Source organism: Mus caroli, unplaced genomic scaffold (genome assembly GCF_978045245.1).
Source record: "Mus caroli unplaced genomic scaffold, Mus_caroli_1 scaffold_8, whole genome shotgun sequence".
Classification (NCBI taxonomy): domain Eukaryota; kingdom Metazoa; phylum Chordata; class Mammalia; order Rodentia; family Muridae; genus Mus; species Mus caroli.
The window spans coordinates 102,339,170-102,365,078 of NW_028227263.1; the positions used below are offsets into that span (position 1 = coordinate 102,339,170).

The 25,909-nt window shown below is 47.3% G+C and overlaps 2 protein-coding genes across 10 annotated transcripts in view; one reads left to right on the forward strand and one right to left on the reverse strand.

The window, feature by feature from the left end:
- The window catches only part of Tsks (testis specific serine kinase substrate), a 29,572-nt gene extending 19,022 nt beyond the window's left edge, over nt 1-10,550 (reverse strand). For 4 of the 8 annotated variants that reach the window (XM_085841775.1, XM_085841776.1, XM_085841781.1 and 1 more), the window contains exon 1: nt 10,373-10,549. In XM_085841775.1, coding sequence (XP_085697901.1) covers nt 10,373-10,452 — 80 coding nt within the window. In that variant the 5' untranslated portion in view covers nt 10,453-10,549. Of the gene's footprint in view, nt 1-10,372 lie in introns of all 8 variants that reach the window. The other 4 variants (XM_085841777.1, XM_085841780.1, XM_021167446.3 and 1 more) reach the window with 3 other exon arrangements.
- Nucleotides 10,551-10,713: 163 nt separating this feature from the next.
- Ap2a1 (adaptor related protein complex 2 subunit alpha 1) overlaps nt 10,714-25,909 on the forward strand; it is a 30,186-nt gene continuing 14,990 nt past the window's right edge. For both annotated transcript variants that reach the window (XM_021166122.3, XM_021166121.3), the window contains exons 1-4: nt 10,714-10,923; nt 23,738-23,806; nt 23,903-24,045; nt 24,168-24,361. In XM_021166122.3, the coding sequence (XP_021021781.1) occupies nt 10,857-10,923; nt 23,738-23,806; nt 23,903-24,045; nt 24,168-24,361 (473 nt within the window). In that variant the 5' untranslated portion in view covers nt 10,714-10,856. The remainder of the gene's footprint in view (nt 10,924-23,737; nt 23,807-23,902; nt 24,046-24,167; nt 24,362-25,909) is intronic.

The window sequence follows — 25,909 nt, forward strand, 5'->3', positions numbered from 1 at the left end:
GAAATTTATTTCTTGGTTTTGATTTTTCTTAAAGACAGGGTTTCACTATGTATTCCTGGAACTTACTCTACAGACCAGAATGGCTTCAAACACAGAGATCAGTATGCCTGTCTAAAGTTAATAAATCTTTAAAAATCAAATAAAATGCTGAACTCGTGGCGATCTCTTATGGTCAGGCCTGTGTTTTTTAAAGAAATCAAAATTGCAAAATTTCTCACTTCCCTAGGTTCTAGCCCTGAGTTCTCTTTATAAGCCAACAGAATTCATTCTTGGGGAAGTCAGTGGATGGGGTTCGAAACAGGGTTTCTCTGTGTAGCCCTGGCTGGCCTGGAACTCCATCTGCCTCTGCCCCTGCCTCAGGGGTGCTGGGATTAATGGCACGCACCAACACCAGGCCTAAGAATTCATTCTTTTTTTTTTTTTAATATTTATTTATTTATTATCTGTAAGTACACTGTCACTGTCTTCAGACACTCCAGAAGAGGGAGTCAGATCTCGTTCCGGATGGTTGTGAGCCACCATATTGTTGCTGGGATTTGAACTCCAGATCTTCGGAAGAGCAGTCGGGTGCTCTTACCCACTGAGCCATCTTACCAGCCCCCGAAGAATTCACTCTTATCCTAAAGTTCACAGATGCTTTGTTAAGGGAATGTCAGTGTAGCCATCCCAATAGCTGTCTTATGAGAATTGCAACATGAAAACCCCATCTTAAAGTCTTACTCTGCTTAAATGTGTAAGAAGAGTAAACCATAATGTCAATCCCTAGATGGCATGAGCCAGCACCTGCAAAGATGGTACTGTCTTGAGTCTCATTCTTCACCTCACAGATTATCTCTCCAGTGACAGTGAAACTCGAAGGTGTTTGTGTGTGTGTGTGTGGGTGTTCCTGACAGTCATCCTCAGAATTAGTGTTATCGTGCTAGTTGCAGGGATGCATTGGCCGACCCCTGTTGAGTGACAGTAGAGATATCCAATCAAAGTACAAGGAGAGGCACCTTTGTAATTTCTATCCAAAGCTGCCATGTACAATGAGGTCCTGTCCCAGCCATGGAAATACTTTGAGAAGACATTAGCACATTCTACTACCCCAAACCAACCACTCTAAATATATGTGGACCTTGCAGATGGAGGGTTGCAAGAAACAGTCAGAGAGGGTCTCAAGCCTGGGAAATGACCTAAACTCAAAATTCAAAGTAGAGCTGGTTGTAGTAGGAGAGGGCTGTTTTCTCAGCTACTCTGGAAATTGAGCCCATTCTAGGCTATGTAGTGAGACCTTTTCTCCCAACAAACTGGCCAGCAAGATGGCTTAGTGGGTATATGGGTGCTTGCTGTCAAGGGCGATCACCTGTGTTTGACAACAACAACAACCTAGATGGTAGAAGAAGAGAATCAGTTCTTACTAGTTCTTTGGCCTCCACACCATGGACTGCCACATACACATAATGTGTGTGTGTGTGTGTGTGTGTATTTTTTTTTTCAAGACAGTGTTTCTCTGTATAGCCCTGACTGTCCTGAAACTCACTCTGTAGACCAGGCTGGCCTCGAACTCAGAAATCCGCCTGCCTCTGCCTCCCAAGTGCTGGGATTAAAGGTGTGTGCCACCACTGCCCGGCATAAATATATTTTAAAATATTTATTTATTTTATATATGTTAGTGCACTGTTGCTGTCTTCAGACACTCCAGATGAGGGTATCGGATTCCAAAACAGATGTCTGTGAGCTGTGGTCACTGGAAATTGAATTTAGGACCTTTGAAAGAGTAGTCAGTGCTCTTAATCATTGAGCCATCTCTCCAGCCCCTGGAATTTTTTTTCAAGAGGTCAGCACAGTTCCACAGTTTGTCTTCTGACTTTCACATATCCACTGTGTTAGCGTGTATGCTTACACTCACACAATTTATAAAATGTATAAAACAACATTGAGAGATAGCCCTGTATTGTGGCTGCTACTGCTGGGATATTCCCTACTTTGTTCCCAGAGGGGATTTTCTGTATTTTTGTTTGTTTGTGTTGTTGTTGTTGTTTTGTCATTGTTTTTCTTTTTCCTCTTCCTATTTCATTTCAAAAAAGGTTGGAAGAATGACTGTGCAACTGGGAAAATTGAGGGTGGGAATGGAGGGGGGACTAAGAAACACACACACGAAAGTGGCTGAAATGTGAAAACAAACAAAAGGTGCAGCTTTGCTTTCTCTTTGCTGAAGTTGTTGCAGAATTGGCTGTGCACCTGAAAGAATTCCGAGTAGACGAGGAAGCACTGGGGAGGTGAGGAGCACCGGGAAAAGGGAGAACAGAAAGGCTCAGTCCCAGTGACTGAGCAAGAGATTGGGAGTTCTCCAAGGAAGAAAGAGAAAAAGAACCTGGGCTGAAGAGCAGTAGGATCAGAGAGAATGCTGGAGGACAAGCTGATGAAACAGCCTGTTTAAAGAGAACGGGTTAAATCTCAAATCAACCGCACCACCAGAGTTAGAGGAGGGGCAGCCAGGGGTTAAGGAATGACCATCAGCTTTCCCAGTAGCACATGCCTGTGAATGCTGTGGAGCAAAGTTATAATGTCCTGTAGGAATAATAGATCTAAGGTGGTTTAAAGAGTCCATGATTTTATATGGGATGCACTCTCCTTATGTGAAACAAATTCTAAATAACTGAGCTACTCAAAATAGAATTATTCCCAAAAACTGGAAGGGATTGGTGATGGCTGTCCTAGAGACTGGTCTGCAGTTGCAATGGTTAACATGGTGGAGGGAAGAAACTGTGACTATTAGACAGTGAAATAGAGTGAGGGAAATGGATGTAGTAAAAGACCAGTTGGTGATAGAATAATGTCACTTAGTGGCTTTAGGAAAAAGCTTAGGAAAAAGTTGATGATTCAGGGAAAAATCTACCTTGTTTACAAAGATTATACAAGGCTCTGGAGAAGTCTTCACTGTTTTTTTTTTTTGGGGGGGGTTGTTTTGTTTTGTTTTTTTTACAAAGATTAGTCTCAGCTATGAACAAAGATGTATCAGACCCTGATACAAGACGGGTTTTTACAGAGACTTTGGCATATGAAAATGCAAATACCGAATGTAAAAAAATTATTAGTTCATTAAAGGCTTGGGCAGCACAATGTATGAATGGATAAAGGATATGACTGATATTGGTTTTAATATGTGCCATGTGAATATCATAGTTGGAGCTATAGTTAGAGGTCTCAGATCTCAAAATTCCTGATGTTTCAATTGCAGGAAATACAGTCATTTGCAAAAAGACTATGACCAAGCCACTAAAGGTCTCAGATCTCAAAATGCTTGGTGCTTTAGTTGTGGGAAATTTGGTCATATGCAACAAAATTGTGAACAAGGAATCTCTAAGGTTTTTCTAAATATGAACCAGAAAGAAGACCTAGGCTTTCAGGGGTGTGCAGGTGATGTGGCAAGTGTTCCCATTGGACTGATGAATATGTCCAAGAGAGTTAGTCACTGCAGTTTCATACAGGGAGAAACAGCTTTGGGGGCCTGGCTCGAGGCCCTGCAGCAAAAAGTGTGAGCCGTTTGCCTCTTGTCAACCAGGGAATCACAAGCAGGCAGAAAAAACCAAAAAACCTTTGACTAAGAATTGCATATCAAATGAATGCTACTGAAGGCAATGATGCTCTAGGCTTGGCCATAGATAAACATCTGACACTATCCTCTCCCCAGAATCAATGTTATAAAATATCTACTGGAATTTATGGTCTTTTGCCCATAGGGCAGTAGAGATGATCTTGGGAAGGAGTGGATTGACTTCCCATGGATGTACTGTGGGGCTGGAGAGATGGCTCAGCTGTTAGGAACACTGACTGCTCTCCCAGAGGTTCTGAGTTCAATTCCCAGCAACCACATGGTGACTCACAACCATCTGTAAAGTGATCAGATGCCCTCTACTGGTGTGTCTGAAGACAGTCACAATGTACTTATATACATAAAATAAATAAATAATTCTTTAAGGAAAAGAAAAGGATGTGTTGTACATCCAGGAATTATATAGATGAAGATTATGAAGATGTTAAAGGAGAAATGACTATTACGGCCTATGTGAGAAGAGAGGTGCAGTTTAACACAGGCGATAATATTGTTCAGCTGCTACTGTTTCCCTACATCAAAGGCAAAGCTGTTCCTGTGGAAAGAACAAAAGGGTTTCGAAGTCCTACAAAATGTGTGTTCTGGCAGACAATAGTTAGTGATCAGAGGCCAGAATTGAAATTGCAAGTATATGATATTGAAGTAGAAGACTTGGTGGATACAGGAACTGATCATCTCACAAAAACTTTGTAATTCAGAATTGCAACTTCAAAAGTTTTATACCCAGTTCCTTTGTGTTTGTTTGTTTTTGTTTTTGTTTTTTGAGACAGGGTTTCTCTGTGTAGCCCTGGCTGTCCTGGAACTCACTTTGTGGACCAGGCTGGCCTCGAACTCAGAAATCTGCCTGCCTCTACCTCCCAAGTGCTGGGATTAAAGGCGTGTGCTACCACTCCCAGCTTTATACCCAGTTCTTTTTTTTTAATTAATTTATTATTATATGTAAGTACACTGTAGCTGTCTTCAGACACACCAGAGGAGGGTGTCAGATCTCGTTACGGATGGTTGTGTGCCACCATGTGGTTGCTAGGATTTGAACTCAGGACCATGTGGTTATCAGGATTTGTACTCAGGACCTTTGGAAGAGCAGTCAGAGTTCTTAAACGCTGAGCCATTTCTCCAGCCCTATACCCAGTTCTTAAAAATTGGAGAGGTATCTCAGGTAAAACAAAGTGTGTGAGGGGTTAAATGTGTGGGACTGGAAGGCCGAACAGAAAAGTTAAGGCATTATGTGGTGTTGGAGAGAGGGCTCACTGGCTAAGAGCACTGACTGCTCTTCCTAGAATTTCTGAGTTCAATTCTCAGCCACCACATGGTGGCTCACAACCATCTGTAATGAGATCTGATGCCTTCTTCTGATGTGTCTGAACACAGCGACTGTGTACTTACACACATAAAATAAATAAATAAATCTTTTTTTTTAAAAGAAGACATTATGTGGTTGACATATCCACAGATATAAGGGGAAGGGATCTTTTTCAACAGTGGGACACTGAGATTAACATTCCTGCAATCCCATGATGAAATAAGGGCTGAAATGGTAGATGCTCCTGGAGAAGATATTGATATATATGTCATCAAAAACCAACCCAGGCTGTGCCTGTGCCGATTGTCCAACACAGGACATGATAGAGATAACTGAGTTTCCAATTTATAATGGGGGTGGTACTAAAGTACCAAGGGCTCTACCCTTAAAATAGTTGACTGACAAGCCTGTGTGGCTAGACCAGTGGCCCTTACCTAAGGAAAAATGACAGCATTTGAACAGTTGGTACAAGAGCAGCTGGAGTCTCAACATATAGAAGAGTCTACCAACCCATGGAATTCCCCTGTATTTGTTACAAAAAAGAAATCATGAAAAAGGATAATGAGAACAGACTGAAGAGCAGTGAATAGGGTAAGCCAATCAGTGGGTCTGCTACAGCCTGGAATTCCTTTACTTTATTACCTAAGTCATGGTCTGTGATAGTTATTTATTTATATATTTATTTATTTATTTACTATCTTCTTGAAAGTGCAGGATAGGGAAATGTTTGTATTCACAGTACCTTCCCATAATAATGCTCAACCTATAAAAAGATATCAGTGGGTCGGGGGTGGCGGCGCACGCCTTTAATCCCAGCACTCGGGAGGCAGAGGCAGGCAGATTTCTGAGTTCGAGGCCAGCCTGGTCTACAAAGTGAGGTCCAGGACAGCCAGGGCTACACAGAGAAACCCTGTCTTGAAAAACAAACAAAACAAAACAAAACAAAACAAAACAAAACAAAACAAAACAAAAGATATCAGTGGAAAGTTTTTCCACCAGGAATGTTACATATTCCTATGTCAATATTTTATGTAACAACTGCTAGAAATAATTTGTAGGCAATTTCCTCAACCCATTATTTATCATTACATGGATAATATTTTGTTGGCTGATTATGTTGCAGATACTTTAAAGAAAATATTTATTTATTTATTGGTTTTTCGAGACAGGGTTTCTCTGTATAGCCCTGGCTGTCCTGGAACTCACTCTGTAGACCAGGCTGGCCTCAAACTCAGAAATCTGCCTGCCTCTGCTTCCCAAGTGCTGGGACTAAAGGCATGCGCCACCACCACCCAGCACCAATTTTCATTGGTTATCCATAGTCACATAATCTCAGCAGGTATTACAATTTCTGCCAGGTCTGTTCCCAACAATTGACATAGTCTTATTCTATCTACCCTGCTACGATAAGCAATCAGAAATTGAAACTATCCATTACATATCACCCATATTCAGTTTCATACATGCTTGCCAGTTCTATTAGCACAAGGAAGTGAAGAGATTGGCTAATTATTAATAGGAAATGTATTAAAAGCTTCAAATTTGCCGGGTGGTGGTGGAGCACGCCTTTAGTCCCAGCACTTAGGAGGCAGAGGCAGGCAGATTTCTGAGTTTGAGGCCAGCCTGGTCTACAGAATGAGTTCTAGGACAGCCAGGGCTACACAGAGAAACCCTGTCTCGAAAAAACAAAAACAACAACAACAACAAAACAACAACAAAAAAGCCTCAAATTTTTATGAAAACCACCATGGTAACCGTAGGGGTACCAAAAGAAATGAAATCTACAAGATGGTTGTGTTTTATTTTGCAGAATTTGGAAAACTAAAGTTTGAACAACCACACCATTGATACATACTCGGGATTTCATCGGCGGCTGCTTTGGGTTCTGCAAAGGCTTTTTCTGTAACTGTCCTGGAAGCAATGGCTACTTATGGGCATACCTGTGCAAATTAAGAGTGGCCATGCCATGCATCTGTTTCCAGTAAGGTGAAGTCATTTTTTGCATATTATAATATAAAGCACACTGCAGGTATACCACATAATCCTACAGGGCAAGCAGTTGTAGAAAGTTCTTTTTTTTTTAATTATTTATTATATGTAAGTACACTGTAGCTGTCTTCAGACACCCCAGAAGAGGGAATCAGATCTCATTTTGGATGGGTGTGAGCCATCACGTGGTTGCTGGGATTTGAACTCAGTACCTTCAGAATAGCAGTCAGTGCTCTTAACCACTGAGCCATCTCTCCAGCCCAGCTGTAGAAAGTTCTAATCATACCTTAAAAGAAATGCTTACAAAAGAAAAAGGAAGAATAAAGATTCCTAGGGGCCGGGCAGTGGTGGCGCACGCCTTTAATCCCAGCACTCGGGAGGCAGAGGCAGGCAGATTTCTGAGTTCGAGGCCAGCCTGGTCTACAAAGTGAGGTCCAGGACAGCCAGGGCTATACAGAGAAACCCTGTCTCGAAAAACCAAAAAAAAAAAAAAAAAAAAAAGATTCCTAGGGATAGGGATAGATTAAATAGTGCTGTGTTAACTTTAAATTTCCTGAGTGTTAATGAGCAAGGAATAACAGCAGCCATGAGGACTCTGGGCTATAGAAGAGCTGGAATTAGATCAGTCTATATACTCTAAGGATGTGTCAACATCAGACTGGAAGCTTTGCCTTTGGGATGCAGAATGTTTGTATCCAGAGTCAATGAAAAGCTCTGGACACCATCAAAACTGACAAAGACTACAGCTGAGCAGGAGAGGTTCCTGAAAACCTTGGCCACTGCTTTGAAAAGTGCTTGTTTCGTTGAAAACATCTCTGATTAAAGTTACCTGTTACACACAGCCTAATTCATAGATTAAAGCAGAAAGGGAGAAATGTGGAGAGAATTTTGGAACTTTGGTTTCTTAAAAAACAAAACAAAACAAAACAGAAATATAAGAATTAATTTTTTTGTTTTAATGCTGGGTGTGGGATATGGACTGCTTCACATTGTCCACAGCAGCTGACTATGATTTGCCTCGTGCTGTTAATGTGAGTGCATGATGTATGGAATTCTGGGGACTTTTTAGAGGGTAGATAAATGCTAGGGCCTGAGAGCTGGTGTGGGTGGTTGGGGGGTTGTTGGTTGTTGTTGTTCGTCATGCTTTGTTAAGTAGTCGGGTGCAAAGAAGAAACAAGAAGATGAAGTTAAATATCCTGATGGCGAAAATCAAACTTGCTTCAAGAAACTTCTGCCCCCTTTCCTATCCCTAACTTTATTCAGGAATCTTTTCCTTTCCTCTTTATCCTTTTTTTCTCTCGTCTTGTGGTCAGAAAAGTGGTGGAGAAGGGTGGAAGAAAGAAGAACTTACAAAGTAGCCAAAGACAGATACCTCCTAGAGGAAGGATCTGTGACAGACTCTGACTGTGGAAGAGGCAAAGTCCATGGGGTCTCTTTCATAGGGATGTGTTCTAGCCACTGATAGATAAAACTCAAGAGATTGGAGGGACCAAGTACCCAGAAACCATTCCTTTCCGTTTGTTGAAGAAAACAGGTCTGGTTTCTCCAATGCTTACTCTAAGCTGTGCTTCCCACAGATGACACTGCTGGGTTTGGCAGAAGGCAGTCTGAGTTCCTTCCCCTGATACTTGCTGCATTTCAGAAAGCGTTTGCTTTAGGTCTGGACTTAAACCTGTGAGGGCTGGAGAGATGGCTCGGAGGTTAAGAGCACTGTCTGCTCTAACAGAGGTCCTGAGTTCAATTCCCAGTTCAATTCTCATCCATCGTGAGATCTGGTGCCCTCTTCTGGCCTGCAGGCATACCTGTAGGCAGAATGCTGTGTATATAAAACAATAAACCTTAAAATAAAAAAAAAAAAAACAAAGCCAAAAGCCTGTGAACTGGGCATAGTGGCACACACCATTAATCCTAACCGTATGGAGTCAGAGGTGGGAGAATCTCTGTGATTCCAGGCCAGTCTGGTATATATAGTGTGTCTCTGTCTCAAAGCAATATCAGAACAACAGCTACACAAACAGCCCGGACATGTAGGGGAACAATGAGGTTCCTGTCTGTGTGTGAGGGGCCTGGAATTAAAGGCCTTTCTTTTCACCCAGAGCTCAGTAACTCCTCTTGTCCTTACCAGGCTACAGGAGCAGAGAAGCAGAGAATAGGAAGAGATGTTCTGCTAGGCTAATTAGAGACAGACTTTGTAAATATTCTTGCTATATTTTATGTCTCCTCTTCACATCCCTCCATGGACAATTAGTCCAAACATCACTTGCAAGCTGTATCCTTAAGTATTTTATGATGTCTCTAATAATTAGAAACTCTTTAGGAAATAGACGTCTGCTTTTGTGATTTTTTTTTTTTCAGTGCTCAGGATTGAACTCAGCATTTGATGTAACAGTCAAGTACTCGTCCACTGAAACAGGTCCCAGCCCCACTGGGGAGTTCTAGGCAGAGGCTCTAACTCTGAGCCACACATACACCCATTCTCTCACTGGGGGATTAAACGTTACAACCTTAACCTTTCCTGTTTTTGAGACAGGGACTCTCCATGTAGTCCTGGCTATCCTGGAGCTGTTTACATAGATCAGGCTGGCCTCAAACTCACAGAACACTGCCTTCTATTCACAAGGACTCAGTGTTGCCTCTTCCTAGGTCCCAGGACATACCTACCTTTTAGACCCATTCTGGGGGTGTCAAATTAGAAAAGCCTGTCAGGGGTACCGTTTTGTTCATGGGGATAAATAGACATGGACTCTCCCAAGTCCCTTTGCCCCAAATTTCTCAATAGCTCCGGGCATTGGTGTTCTGGGGGGCTTTGACTTCCCTGCAACCCGTGAACCAAAGAACCTAGGGAGTCGGAAGCAAAACAAACTGACCCAGTCCTCAGCTGTGGCTTTAACTGGCTTTTCCTTGGGTGGTTCTCCAGAACTGATGGAGGAAGCAATTTTGATCTTATGACCATTATAGGCAGATTGTCTTCGGTACTGGGGTTTAGGGAGGAAAAAAGAGTAACCTATATTGAAAAATGTTTAAAAACCAAAATAGTAATCCCAGTTTTCCATTTTTGAGCTGCAGTCTTGGGGAAGCCACTCAATCTCTTTGGACCTCAGTGTCTATGGTAACAAGCCTTGACCGGCAGTCTCTCCTCTCATGGATAACAGGTTTGCAGACAAGTCAAATTTCTAGGCGATGTTTTTAGGGATGGGAATGCTCCCGAGGCCGGGGCGCGGGAGTGGAGACCAACTGGGAAGAGGGAGGCGCCTGCGTAGTGGACACCTCACGGTCTATCGCCTCGCCCAGCCCCTCTCTGCAGCAGGGAATTGCAGGCATCGCTCCACCTATCGCAGCTCAGCTGACTGACAGGCCTTCTTTCTCCTTCCTTCTCTACGGATCGTCGCCCTTTTGCCCGCCCCCCACAACCGCCCCTTCGAGGGCGGAAGTATGACGCTTCCGGCGAATCGGCAGAGCCTTGCGAAGAGCAATCTCCTCACCCATTGGTCTTCTTTTCCCGAAGTTCCGCCTCCTTCGGCCTCTTACATCCCGCCCTACTGGCGCGGAGCGGGTGGTCCATCCAATTAGCGTTGGTCTCAGCCGTTCAGGGGGCGGTCCCAGAGTGTGTCATCGAACTCCCCCCCTGTCTCTAAGGCAACGCCCCCTGCCTCCCTGCTCCGAACGGAAATAGCCCGGTATTGCACCAATCATCACCTGGTGTCTTTACTATTTAGCCAATCAGAGAGAGAGGAGGGCGGGCGTTCTATTGTGAGCGGCAGGGCTCTCAGCTAACAAGTGGCGTACGTTCCCGGATGACAATCCGTAGGGGCGGGTCTGAGGCGGGGCGTCGGCCTGCAGCCAGCCCGCCGCTAGCCCGCCCTCCCCCGGCCGGCTCCTCGGCGCCGTCTGGGGTCCTTTCCGCCCGGTGCCGCCAGCCAGCCCCGCGCCCGTTCGGCCAGGCTTGGAGCCGAGCCCTCCGCCATCATGCCGGCTGTATCCAAAGGCGATGGCATGCGTGGGCTCGCCGTGTTCATCTCCGACATCCGGAACTGTGAGCTCATGACCGGGGCCCGGGGGTCACGCGGCGACCGGGCGGAGGGAGCAGGGAAGCGCGGGGGTGTCCTCCCGGGAAGGACCAGGATGGCGCGGGCGGACGTGGCGGGAGGAGGTGGAGGGAATAGGGCAACGGGTTAGGTAGGTCATTCAGTGCCATCCTGAGCCTAGATGGAGGAAATCAGGGACGCAGAAGAGATGGGAGGCGGGCAATTACCTAGGGCCAGGGGCCAGAAGTTGGGGAACTGCCCAGGAACCAGAGATGATAAAATTGGGGACAGCAGAAAGACCAGATATAATAAAGTGGGAAGACAGCAGAGGGACTCGAGATGATAAAGTGGGAGGGGGGGATCAGGGTAACCAGAGATGATGAAGTGGGGAGATACCAGAGGAATCAGATATAGAAATGGGGTGACAGCAGAAGGATAGAGAAGATAAGGTGGGGGACAGCAGAAGGATCAATGATGGAAGTGGGGAAACTGCAGAGGAAGCAGAGATGATAAGGTGGGAACAACACCATAGGGCCCAGAGATGATAAGGTGAGGACATAGTAGAGAAACTAGAGATGATAAGGTTGGGGGACAGCAGAAGGACCAGAGATGAAGAGGTGAGGGACAGACAACCAGAGGATGATGAATGAAAAGACTCTACATGGAAGATTGTGTAAAAGACATGGAAGGCACCAGGTGTGCTTGTGCAGGCCTTTAATCCTAGTACCTCTGAGACACAGGTAGGCTGATCTCTGTGAGTCCATGACAGCCAGGGTTACACAGAGAGACCCTGTCTGAAAAAGCCAATGTCCCCCTAACCCCCCACCCCCAAACAAGGACAGCATTGAAGAGGCTACATGTAAAAAATAAGGGACTATAAAGTCTTGGGGAACCTAAGATACCAGCAGGCCCTGGGAAGGTATCACAGAGTGCGTGTTTATGATGGAAGCAAGGTATCTAAATGTTCTGTGGGAAGAGCTCTACAAGCTGGGGGAGGGGAAGTTTGTACCCTGAGGAAGGGAACAAGGCAGGCCTGGATCCAAGCCTTTTTTGGCTTATTACAGCAATATGAGGACCATGGTCTCTTCTAGGAAGGGTTGTAACGATGGCCTGGCCTGGCTGCTGGTCAGCTCACAACTCCAGGGAGCTCATGCTCTGTATGGAGCTGTCAGGAGCCTTCAGAGGGTCCATGAGTAGATGTGGTCAGCCAGAGCTGGCTTTGTGTTACAGAACTCTGTCAATGGGTGACCTTGAACAAGGGACCTCACCTCTCAGTTTATTCCTGTCAGGAGAGGCTGCTGCTGATGGCTTCATAATGAGGGGTGGCTGGGCTGATGTGGGGTGAGGTCCTAGGCCAGGTCCTAGTAGCTGCTGTTGGCATTGGCTAACATCTAAAGAATGACTCCTGCAAGCTGCTCGGGGGCGGCGTGGGGGGGGCGGATGTTGAGCTCAGTAGGTGTGAGTGAAAGGACAGTGGGAAGCTGTGTGCTCACTTACATGAGAGATGCTTCAGACCCGGTGAAAAGAGGCGGAGCTAGGAAGGGTTGTAGACTTTGGCATGGGTACCTGTTAAAAATGGGTGTGCTTTATCTCTGTTAACTACGGATGGATGACCCTCTGCACCCCACTTAGTCCCTTTGGCTACCTCCATTTCTAATAGGATGTCACCCGCAGAGATAAGATGACCTGTTTATATGATGAATACTGTTTGATTCCTCCTGTATAACAGTCCCTATTTGAGGTACTAGGCTTACAGCTCTGTAGAATTGCTAGCCTTGGCGCTGGGGCTGGTGTCCAGCATTAGAGCATCTGTGCCCAGCATCTCTCAGTGAAGGGCTGAGGGCATAGCTTGATGATAGAGCATCTACCTAGGGTGAACAAGGTCCTGGGTTCTATCCCTAGCACCACAAAGACAAAAAAAAAAAAAAAAAACCCAAAACTTCATGTTGTTTGGGCATCTGTTCCTTAAGAGAGATAGGGTAGCAGAAGGGCACACAGGCTGGTGTGCCAGTGGCTGGCCCTGTGGACAGTATCAGGACTGGAAAGGTTGTAAGTCCTGGGTGTGAGAGGAGCAGGGTCCATGCAGGGAGGTAAGTGTTCAGAGGTGTTGCAGTTGGAGCATGCTTAGGCCAAGTACGTGCAAGCATTGTACCTGAGTGAGGACCGAGGAGACACAGAGGCTGAAGGGCTCCGAGTATCACTGTACCTTTTTTTTTTCTGTGGCTAAACTAAGAGCTATAGGATGCTTTTGAGCAGAGGCAGGAGGTGGCTTACTGGATTCCTCTAGAACCAGGCATGGTGGGGCTGGCAGGGGCAGGCAGGTGAGTCTCAGATTAGCTTAGACAAGACCATGTGTCAAGGAGAAAGTCTAAACTGTTGAATGATTGCTCTATCTTCAGTGAGAAGTTAGGATGGCAGTGGGGAACCAAAGCAAAGGTAGCACAGACCTCTAGGGCAAGTGTGAGAACAGGACTGCTCAGATGGGAGCAGAAGCAAGGGGCTGGAGTTGCACACTGTCAGAGTAGCATTTGGAAGGCCACAGCACCAGGATGGTGAGTTTAAGGACAGTCTGGGCGCCATAGCAAGACTTGGCTCAAGAAACAAAACAAAACAAAACAGAAACCAACCCCAAGGAGGCTGGAGAGGTGGCTCAGCAGTTAAAAATACTTGCAGAGAACCAACGTTTGGTTCCCACATCAATTGGCTTAGAAATGCCTATAACTCTAGCTCTATGGGACTTCACACCCTCTTATGGTCTCCAAGGGCATGCACATTTACATACATATCGTACACATGAATAATCCAAACAAAATAAAGGGATTGGTCAGGCTTTAGGGCAGTTTTGAAGGATTGGCAAAGAGAATTTCTGTTGGGTTTGGGGAAGGAAGAGAAGATAGGTACCACACTGTAGGACCCTAGAGAACAGCCGGGTAAGATGGTACCTCTGGCAGGTCAGGGCTGTCCTCACAGATGAGGACAGCTGTCTTTGTGGCTTGATACAAGTCAGGCAAGAAATGCAAACAGAACCCTGACTAGAGCTCAGGCCTGTCATGCCAGCTATTCCAGAGTCTGAGACAGGAGGACTTAAAGTCCACAGTCAGCCTGGGCCTGACTGGATAGCTCAGGAGGTAGAGACACTTGCTGCCAACCTGACATGGGTTCAGATCCTGGAATCACATGGTGGAAGGAGAAAACCGACTCCTACAGCTGTCCTCTGACTGCTACGAGCATACCATGGTATTTGCACCCACACATATGCATACATATATGTAATAAATATATTAATAACAATTTTTAAAAACCACCTTGTGTTATAGAGTAAGTTCAAAACCAGCTCGAACAACTTAAAATGAGAAGTAGGGCCTGAGCCAAGTAGTGGTGGTGCACACATTTAATCACAGCACTGAGGCAGAGACAGGCAGATCTATGAGTACAAGGCCAGCCTTGTTTACAGAGCCAGTTCCAGGACCAAGGTGACTACACATAGAAACCCTGTAGGGTCTAGAGGGATAGTGTAGTAGGTAAGTCCACTGGCAGCTCTTCCAGAATCTGGCTTTGATTCCCAGTATCGAATGGCAGCTCACAGCCATCTGCAACTTCAGTTCCAGGGGACACCATCTGGCCTCAGTAGGTACTGCACACACAGACACACATGCAGGTAAAACACCCCATACATATATACCAGCAGTGCTAGCACACGCCTTTAGTCCCAGCACTTGGATGACAGAGGCAGGCAGATGTCTGTGAGTTTGAGACCAGGCAGGTCTACATAATGAGTTCCAGGACAGCCAAGGCTACGTAGTGAGACCCTGTCTCAAAAAAAAAAAAAAAAAAAAAAGAGGCTAGTGCATCGTTGAAAGGTAGAGTACGTTTCTAGACTGTTGACTCCGGGGTTCCATCTCCAAAGAACCAGACCTGATGGTGGCTCGCTCTTGTCATCACTGAAGCAGGACGATTTCTTTTTCTTTTTCTTTTTTGTTGTTTGTTTTTTTTTTTTTTTTCTTGAGACAGGGTTTCTCTGTGTAGCCCTGGCTGTCCTGGAACTCACTCTGTAGACCAGGCTGGCCTTGAACTCAGAAATCCTCCTGCCTCTGCCTCTCAAGTGCTGGGATTAAAGGCATGCGCCACCACTACCCGGAGGATGATTTCTTTCTTTCTTTCTTTCTTTCTTTCTTTCTTTCTTTCTTTCTTTCTTTCTTTCTTTCTTTCTTTCTTTCTCTGTCTCTCTGTCTCTGTCTCTCTGTCTCTCTCCACACACACACACACACACAGGTTTCTCTGTGTAGTCCTGTCTACTGTCTATCCTGGAACTTACTTTGTAGAGCAGGCTGGCCTCAAACTCACTGAGATCTGCCAGGCAGGACAATTTTAACTTTGAAGTCAGCCTAAGCAACACAGAGAAAACATGTCTTAAAACAAACAGAACCATAACAGGGCTGGCAAGGTGGCTCAGTGGATAAAGGTGCTTGCTGCCACGCCTGAGGGTCTGAGTTTTATCCTGGGGACCCACATGGTAGGAGAGAGCTGTCTTCTCACTACCACACTGTGCTTACACATGCATAATGCATAGAATAAATGTAAAAGGTAGAGATGGATAGAACTTTCTCAAGTGAGAACAGCCAGTCTCGGGTTCTATGTGGATGGCATGTTACCAGAGGCTGGACCACAGAGGAAGCCAGAGAAGCGTGGGGCTTTGAGGTCGGGGCTGGGGGGGGGGCTGGGGAGCCACTGCTCGTTGCAAGAGTCGGCCTTCTGTGAAAGAGAATATTCTGGGATCAGATGCGGATGCTGAGTGCACAGTTCTGTAAATACAGAATCTAAGAGAGTTTCACAGTGTGCAGCTTTTTGCTTGTTTGTTTTTTGTTTTTCTAGACAGGGTTTTTCTGTGAAGCTCTGGCTGTCCTGGAACTTGCTCTGTAGACGAGACTGACCTCGAACTCAGAGATCTGCCTGTCTTTGCTTTCTGAGTGCTGAGATTTTTTTTTTAAAGATTTATTTATTTATTTTATGTATGTGAGTACACTGTAACTGTACAGATGGTTGTGAGCCTTCATGTGGTTGTTGGGAATTGAATTTTTAGGACCTCTGCTCAACCCTGCTCTCTCTAGCCCAAAGATTTATTTATTATACATAAGTACACTGTAGCTGTCTTCAGATGCACCAGAAGAAGGCATCAGATCTCATTACGGGTGGTTGTGAGCCACCATGTGGTTACTGGGATTTTTTTTTTTTTTTTTTTTTAAGATTTATTTATTATATGTAAGTACACTGTAGCTGTCTTCAGACACTCCAGAAGAGGGTGCCAGATCTCGTTGCGGATGGTTGTGAGCCACCATGTGGTTGCTGGGATTTGAACTCTGGACCTTCAGAAGAGCAGTCGGGTGCTCTTACCCACTGAGCCATCTCACCAGCCCCGGTTACTGGGATTTGAACTCAGGACCTTTGGAAAAGTAGTCAGTGCTCTTACCCACTGAGCCATCTTGCCAGCCCAAGTGCTGAGATTAAAGGCCTGCACCACCACAATCCAGCTGTATACAGCCACAGTATACAGCTTTTAACTGAGATATGTTGTTGTTGTTGTTGTTTTGAGACAGGGTTTCTCTGTGAATCCCTGGCTGTCCTGGAATTTGACCTTGCAGACTAGGCTGACCTCGAACTCCCAGAGATCTGCCTGCCTCAGCCTTCTGAGTTCTGGGATTAAAGGTGTGTGCCACCATTGCCTGGCTAGTATTCTTTTTATTACCAACTTCAAAATGCTAGTCGAAATACTTTTTGACATTATTATTTCAATTCATCTATCCTTCCACTCAGTTCTAAATACTCCATAAGCATCCTAGGTCAGATCATCAGACACTAAAATCTGCATGCACCGTCTGAAATACACGCCTCCCACCTGCCTGCAGTGCCTGCCCACTGTAGGAGGAATTCACTGTAGACATCGCTTAACCGTTAAGCCATCTCTCCAGCCCCAGCTTTTGGTTTTCTAAGACAGGGATTCATTTACTAATCATAACTGGCTTTGAACTCATTACGTAGATAAAGATGACTTTCAACATCTGACCTCCCTGCCTCTACCTCCCAAGTACTGAGATGATAGGTTTGTGATTTATATTTTAGTATTTATTTATTTATTTCATACTAAGATACATGTGCAACAGTGTAAGCCCAGTAGGAGAGAGATTTGTGGGGCTCTTTCTGGGCTCTGCTTCAAAACACAGTGGGATGTAGAGGTATGGATGAGTCAAGCCGTGGGTGGTGCAAAGGTCCTGAGGTTAGGGAGTTGTGGGTAGCGGTCAGGCTGCTCTTTGTCCTGAGAGCATGCAGGGGTGCAGGTAGAACTATGGGCAAGGAGAGAATAGAGTCAGGTTTGGGAGGGAGGAAGCCTCTGTCTGAGCTCAGATTCTGAGGATAACAGCTGATGAGACTGGGCTCTGTGAAGGCATGGTGCTCCCTCCCTGAGCAGGGAAGCCTTATCAGAGGGAACTGCAGGCTGGGGCTGTCTCCTATCTCAAGCCCTGTGCCTCTGGAGCAGGTCCATGAAGAAGACCTTGGGGTTGGAGTGCTGACTCCCTCTGCCTACAGCCACAGCAGAGGAAGAAGTGCATCCTGCCCCACGTTAGCTCTACGTTCAATGCAAGCCTGGGCTTTGGGAGTCCCTGTCTCCAACCAAACAAAGTAGGGCTTGTGAGACCCGTAGCTGTAAAGGCACTTGCTGGGCAAGCCTGGAGACCAGAGTTCAATTCTAGTCTTCATAAATGTGAAGGAGAGAACACACACACACACTCACTCACAACTGTCCTGGTTCCAGTGCCTCACATGGCTGTATTTTGGATCAGGACAGTCAGTCTCATGGCAGTCCAGGGTGTGGAGGCAATGGCTGATGGGCTTTGGTCAGGGTTCACAGGAGTAGGGGATCAGGCTTCTGCTCTTTCTCCATGGATGCACACAGGGTCCTCCAGGGCAGGGCCAGGCTGGCCCCAATTCCTTTGAGGGTAATTACAGACGCACCCTGATGCTGATGCTTCCGTAACCGCTTACAGAGGTTGTCACCCCCACCTACCTCTGAGCTGGAAACTTCATGCTGGAGTAGGTCTCCGTCATGAAGGAAGCTAACCTCGGGCAGCCGCTCCTGGGGAGATGGTCTCACTCCTGACTCTTAGTAGGCTTGAGCGCAGATCCCTTCTGCTCTCCATCTTGTCAGCTGCCTGCCTGCCCCCTGCAAGCCTTTCTGTCTGCTGCTTCCATTGCCCCACCTCTGCCCCTCACAGGAGGCTTCCTCCCCTCTTCAGTCCCAGTCTCCCCAAGGCTTGCTTCTGTTCAAACACTCACTGTTGTCCTCATCTGCCTCTCCACCAAACCAGCGCTCTGCAGTGCAGGAGTGGCTCATTCCCACGCCCACTCAAGAAAGCCCTCCATGCCATGTGTCACTTGGGAGGGAGAGCCAGGCAGGTCTTTTATGGGTTCAAGGCTAGCCTCCTTTTTTTTTTTTTTTTTTTTTTTTTTTTTGGTTTTTGGAGACAGGGTTTCTCTGTGTAGCCCTGGCTGTCCTGGAACTCACTTTGTAGACCAGGCTGGCCTCGAACTCAGAAATCCGCCTGCCTCTGCCTCCCGAGTGCTGGGATTAAAGGCGTGCGCCACCACGCCCGGCTGCTAGCCTCCTTTACATAGTGAGTTATTCCAGGACAACCAAGACTACATAGCTTTGAGCGCTAACTTCATCCCATAGACCATTTCAAAGAAGGAAGGAAGGAAGGAAGGAAGGAAGGAAGGAAGGAAGGAAGGAAAGAAAGAAAGAAAGAAAGAAAGAAAGAAAGAAAGAAAGAAAGAAAGAAAGAAAGAAAGAAAGAAAGAAAGAAAAAAAGAAAGAGGGAAGAATCCATCCCTGTATGAACGAGACAGTTGCTTTAAGACTCATTGGCACATTTGCATCCCTCCTGAGATGGTGAGATGCCTGCCTGTCTATGCTGAGGGCTCCACAGTGAAGCTAACCAGTGCTCAGTCTGTCTAGTGGCCTTGGGCAATACCTTCTCTGGAGCCCCATTGTACTGTCCCTAGACCCTGAATGCTTCTGCATGCTCTTTGTAGGAATGCCTTTTGCTTTTATCTCCCCGCCCCCCCCCCCCCAGTACTGGGAATGGGAACCAGGGCCTTAGGCAAGGGGTCTCTACTAAGCCCTGCTTCCAAGCATAATCAAGCTCCCCCCTAAACTCTTGGTGGACTGCACCATCTGCAGGGATTACAGGTGTGCTGCACCTGCTTCGAGAGGTGCTGGGATAGAGCTTGGAGCTTTGTGCTAGGCAAGCGTGCTACCAAGTGAGCTATACTCCTGGTCTTTTGGTTTAAAATTTTTAGGAATAGAGTCTTACTCTTTTAAGAGTCCAGGTTAGCTTAGAGCTTATATCTATCCCTCTGCCTCAGCCTCCAAAGTGCTAGGATTGTAGGCTGGAGCCATTACACTGAGCTCCAGTTAGTGCCGGCTCTTTTATTTTTTTCTTTTGATTTTGAGATAGAGCATCATTAACTATTCCAGGATAGCCTTGAACTCACTCTGACCCAAGTTGGTCTTGAACTTGTTTTTTTTTGTAATTTAGTGAGTTTGTTTGTTTATTTATTTGTTTGTGGTTTTGTTTTTTGTTTTTCCCAGACAGGGTTTCTCTGTATAACTATGGCTGTCCTAGTTGGACTTGAACTTAGAGATCATGTGCTGGGATGAACGCACGCACCAGCCCTGCCTGCTGGGGTGTGAGCTCGTGGCCGCCCTCACTTGGTCTCCCAGGCGGCAGGGACGCTGTTCCTCCAGCACCAGGTGCAGCAGTTAAGAGCAATGGCCGCTCTTCCAGAGGCCCTGAGTTTCATCCCCAGCACAGGCATGCAGGCAGAACACCAGTACACATAAAAATAAATAAATCTTTTTTTGCGGGGGGTGTTCAAGACAGGGTTTCTCTGTGTAGCCCTGGCTGTCCTAGAACTCACTCTGTAGACCAGACTGGCCTTGAAATCAGAAATCTGCCTGCCTCTGCCTCCCGAGTGCTGGGATCAAAGGCGTGCGTCACCACGCCCGGCTTTAAGTAAATCTTTTTTTAAAATGTATGGGTGTTTTGCCTGCATGTGTGTCTGTGCAGCACCTTTTTGCCAAGTGCCTTTGGACCTCAGGGGATGGCGTCAGGACTAAGGTTACAGATGGTGTGAGCTATCACATGGGTGCTGGAAATTGAACCCAGGTCTTTTGGAAGAGCAGTTGGTGCTTTTAACTGCTGGCTCCTCTATCCCCTCGTTTCTTTCTGCTATTTTAAATAAAAGGCATATTTGTCTTTGTTTTGTTTGGCTTGAGGCAGGGTTGATCTGTGTAGCACTGGTTGTCCTGGAGCTCACTGTGTGGACAGGCCTTATGTGCATGAAGGGTTTTCCTACATGTATGTATGTATGCACGCACACAGTGTGCATGTCTGCTGTCTTCAAAGGACAGAAGAGTATTGCATCCCCTGGAACTGGAGTTACAGTTGGTAGTGAGCTACCATGTGGACTCTGGGAACTGAACCTGGACCCTCAGGAAGAGCAGCAAATGTTCTTCACCACTGAGCCATCTCTCTAGCCCCTCTGAGTTCCTTTTAATAGCAGAATGTATCAATTATGCCCAAGCCACTATCTGATAGATGTGGACTAAAGCCTAAAGAAAGACACACACACACACACAGAGATGACCCTGTAGTGGTAAGGTTCCGATGTGTGAATTCAACCAGACAGATCAAAACCATTCTCCCTTTCCCACAAAACTGTATCTAGGACAGAGGATGTAACTCCACAGTGGGGCGCTTGCTCAGCATCCCCCAGTAGGGGCTGGGGGTATAGCTCAGTGGTAGAGCCCCTGCCTAGAATCCCCAGTGAGGGGCTGAGGGTGTGGTTCAGTGGTAGCATGTCTGCCAAGAATTCCCAGTTAAGGGGCTGGGCGGCCAAGCCCTGGGTTTAGTTCCTTACAGAACGCACAAACACAAATACATATTAATTTACAGATGAGTGAGTGCCTACATGGAGAAGTAGGTCAACATTTAAGAGCATGTGTTCTTCATTCGTGGGGATAGGAATTGGAATTGGTAACAGAGAGAGACTGTTGCAAAAGAAAACAGAAACATGGAGTATATTTATGTATATATCCAAATCCACTCTAAGTACACATCTGTCTTTGCAGGCACACATGTGTGTGGAGGTCAGAGGATGCTCTTAGGTACGGGTCCTTACTCTCCCCTTGTATGCGACAGCATCTCTTGCTCACTGCTGCAGTCGCCAGGCTCCCTGGTTTGTGAGCTTCAGGCATTGGCCCGGCTTCACCTCTCATCCCTTGGTGGGGCTCACTTGGGCTAGGGTGTGTGTGCATCACCTATGGATCTGAAAGAGTCCTCCTGCTTGGGCAGCAAGTGTTTCATCCAATGAGCCCTGCCCATGCCATCCAGGAGCATTTTAGCATGCTTTTAATTCCAGCACTCAGAAAGCCAGCCTGGTCTACAGAGCAACAGAACAGTCAGGGATACACAGAGAAACCCTGTCTCAGAGAAAGCAAAAATTAACCAAAGCTTGAGATGGCAGGCCTGCCCCAGTGGCACCAAAGCCTGGGATGGCAGGCCTGCCCCAGTGGCACCAAAGCCTGGGATGGCAGGCCTGCCCCAGTGGCACCAAAGCCTGGGATGGCAGGCCTGCCCCAGTGGCACCAAAGCCTGGGATGGCAGGCCTGCCCCAGTGGCACCAAAGCCTGGGATGGCAGGCCTGCCCCAGTGGCACCAAAGCCTGGGATGGCAGGCCTGCCCCAGTGGCACCAAAGCCTGGGATGGCAGGCCTGCCCCAGTGGCAGAGTCTGGTGCCTTACTGAGCCCTTACTCAGGAGGCTCTGTCCAGGGGAGAGGTTGACCTTATCTTAGAGGGCTCCCTGGCAGGGCTGGACACAGGCAGGCGTGGCAGCTGCTGCTGGTGACTTGCTAGTTACAGGTTTCTGATAGAAGCAGTCAAGTTTATTTTATTTTCTCTCTGTGTGTGTGTAAGTACACATGTCATGGCCAGAGGTATTTCCTCGTTGCTCTGCACCTTGCTTGATGCAAATGGTCTCCCTGACCCTAGAGCACATCTGGGGATCTGCCCTCCACCACCCTGGCACTGCAGTTCTGGATGTGTGCTTCCACGCCCAGCAATGTCGATGCTAGACACCTAAACTCAGGTTCTTGTGTTTACACGGTAAGCACTTTGCCCATGGAGCCATTCACCACCCTCAAAATTAATTTTAGCTGTTTGTTTATATAACCCAGCATATTCAGACCACTGCCGTTGGAGTCAGTGTCTTAACATTCTTCCTCTGGTTCCAGTGCTGGTGATGGAGCCCGAGGGTTGGGTGTGCCCAGCAAGCTTGCCCACACTGAGCCTGCCCCTAGCCCCTTGGGGGTAGGTTGGTTTTGGTTTTGGTTTTTCTTTGAGATAGGGCCTCAGTAGCTGTGTGGCCCAGGCTGGCCTCATACTCAAGATTCATCTACCCCTGTATCCCCAATGTTGGCATCACAGGTGTGCCCCCATGGTGGACACACCACAGCATTCTAGCCCTGTGTGTTCTTGCTCCTTACCACCTGTCTCAGTTTGAAGTAGCCTCGGCCTGGATGCTCAGGAGCTGCCTGCCGCCTATCTGCTGTCGCCACCCAGACTGTGCAGCTCTGAGATCAGGGTGCTAATTTCAGGCACTTCCTGCTGGAGTCACTGACTTGAGTGGAGCTTGTAGATCTGCTTGGGAATTAAGGGCAGAGGTGAGGGGGATTTGTGGAGGAGGATGGCGTGAATGCTATCTTCTTGGTCCTTCTTTATTCATTTAGTGCATCCTGGAACTGACCAGCTGTTAATAGAGCGCCTGCTGTGTGCCAGGCACTGGCTGCAGCCCCTGTAGGCACTAGGACCCATACCCATGAAAAATGTTACAATTTTAACAATAATGAGTTTCTTGGACAAAAGTGAGTGGAAAGCACCTATCAAAGGAGGTTTCAGGAGCTAAAACCAAAGTGACAGAACACTCAGAACATAGGAGTGGCTGGAGGCAGAGGCCCATGTTGCACAGCCCAGAGGGTAGGGATAGGAAGGAGGCAGAGAGCAGAGAAAAAAGCTGCCAGAGAAACCATGTATGTGCAGGCTGTGTTCCAGTAAGGTGGTGATGGTGTGCCGCAGTATAGGGACATCTCTGAGGTGGGGCACATGTGGGGCAAGGCGAGTGGGCAGTGAGAATGGCCAGAGACAGGCAAATACAGACAGGCTAGGGTCCCTGGGGTGGCAGACAGCGGGGCCTGGTATCACAGAGGAGATCTTCTGTCATGGCAGAGGTTTAAGGACAGTGTAGACATAGGGGTTAAGAGAGCTAGGCCGTGAGGAAGGAGGGGTGTGGGGAGGGTGCTGCCCCGTGCTGTTGCTGAAGGAGGCAGCAGGAGCCAGCAGAGCTCTTCAGTGTGTATGGTTCAGTGATTGGATGGTCCCAGCTTGACTGTGAGGTGCTCAGGGGCAGAACATGAGAGCCACATGGTGGCTCACAGCCATCCATAATGAGATCTGACACCCTCTTCGGGTGCATCTGAAGTCAGCTACAGTATACTTAAGTATAATAATTAATAAATCTTAAAGAAAAAGAAAAAAAGAGCACAGTAAAAAGAGAGGTGGGCCTTTGGGCTTCCGTGGCAGGTGTGGTCGACCCCTCCAAAACAAGCCCCAGCACCTGGCGGCTCGTGGGCCACCGGGAGGAGGAAGGGGTGGCAGAAAGCTTCTAGATAACCTGCCTGTGGCCTTGTGTGCCTTGCCATCTCTCCACAGGCAAGAGCAAAGAGGCCGAGATCAAGAGGATCAACAAGGAACTGGCCAACATCCGGTCCAAGTTCAAAGGCAAGCTGCTGGCCCAGGGCCTGGGGAGGGATCCAGGGCCCAACGTGTTTAGGGGACGCTTCCTTACTTGGCCCCCTTTCCCATCCTCTGCCTCAGGGGACAAGGCCTTGGATGGCTACAGTAAAAAGAAGTATGTGTGTAAGCTGCTCTTCATATTCCTGCTTGGCCATGACATTGACTTTGGACATATGGAGGCCGTGAACCTGCTAAGCTCTAACAAGTACACGGAGAAGCAGATAGTGAGTGCAGGAGACCAGACAGGGGCAGAGGGAGGTGGGCTCGGGTCCACTTAGACGCTGTTGCATGCTAGTCTAGTGCCCTTTAGCCACAGGTGCCCAGCTGTCCCTTCTCTGCCCCACAGGGCTACCTGTTCATCTCAGTCCTGGTGAACTCGAACTCAGAACTGATCCGGCTCATCAACAACGCTATCAAGAATGACCTGGCCAGTCGCAACCCCACCTTCATGTGCCTGGCCTTGCACTGTATCGCTAACGTGGGCAGCCGTGAGATGGGCGAGGCCTTTGCTGCAGACATTCCCCGAATCCTGGTGGCTGGGTGAGGCACTGGGGATCACAGCAAAAGGGCACAAGCAGGAGATGAGAGCCAGCTTTGTTTATGGCACCTTCCTAGGTTTTCCCACCTCGGCTTTAGACCCCAGAGTCTCTGTCTCTCTCATGTCACCAGGATGTCTAGAAGGTGTAAGGACCCATCCCACCTGGTGGTCGTGTGTCAGAGACACAGCGTTAGTATCTCCTGTGGGTACGATGACTTGTTCCCTCATCTGTGCCTGCAGCACTGATGGCTGACACTGGTGCCACCAACAGAGGTGGACAGTCTCAGTGTTGCAGCCAGGAAGGTGTCCAGTGTCTGCTGGGTGAGGACAGGCAGGGTTTCAGACTGGTTGGGTCAACTGTGACGCCGTGCCTCCTGACTACTTCAGGAAGCTTCCACTGGCTCCTGAGCGGTTTACATGCCAAGCTGTTGGTAACATGGCTCTGATTCTCAAAGAACAGTGGCAGGAGACCCTGCCTTCCCAAGTGCCAGGGTACCTGTCTGTAATTTCAGGGTACCTGAAGATGCACAGGTAGGCTGCAGCTGTGGCCTGCAAAGGACCCTGGGGTCCTTCCGCCTGCGCACCTGTAAACACACGAGGCAAGAGGAGCAGAAGTTCAAGGCATCACCTGATAGTCAGTGGTTCCTAGGCTACAGGAGACACTGTGTCGAAACAACTTCTTCCTTTTATTGCTTTTTGTTTGTTTGTTTTAATTTTATTTATATGAATACACTGTAGCCATCTTCAGACACACCAGAAGAGGGTATTGGATCCCATTACAGATGCTTGTGAGCCACCATGTGGTTGCTGGGAATTGAACTCAGGACCTCTGGAAAAGCAGTCAGTGCTCTTAACCACTGAGCCGTCTCTCCAGCCCTGCTTTTTGTTTTTAAGACAGGGTTTCTCTGTGTAGCCCTGGCTATCCTGGAACTCACTCTGTAGACCAGGCTGGCCTCGAACTTAGAGATCTGCCTGCCTCTGAATCCCAAGTACTGGGGTTAAAGTGTGTACCACCACACCCAGGCTTTTCTAGGTTTTAGACTTATTAATGAGACTGGAGAGATGGGTCAGTGGTTAAGAGCACTGACTGCTCTCCCACAGGAACCTGGGTTCAATTCCCAGGACCCACATGTCAGCTCAAAACTGTCTGTCATTCTGGTTCCAGGGGATTGGCTGTCTTCACACAGACAGATATGTGGGCAAAACACCAGGCACATCAAGTGTATGTGTGCCAGAATATTTTCTTTCTTTATTTTATTTTATTTTATTTTATTTTTTTTGAGTCAGGGTCTGTCTGTGTAGCCCTGGCTGTCCTGGAACTCACTCTGTAGACCAGGCTGGCCTCGAACTCAGAAATCCGCCTGCCTCTGCTTCCCAAGTGCTGGGATTAAAGGCGTTGCGCCACCACGCCCAGTGTCAGAATAAATATTTTGTGAGGTAGTCTCTCTCTAACTCTCTCTCCCTCTCCTTCTCCCTCTCCCTCCCTCCCCCTTTCTAGATAATTTATTTTTTATTTTATAAACATTGATTGGTGTTTTGCCTGCATGCTT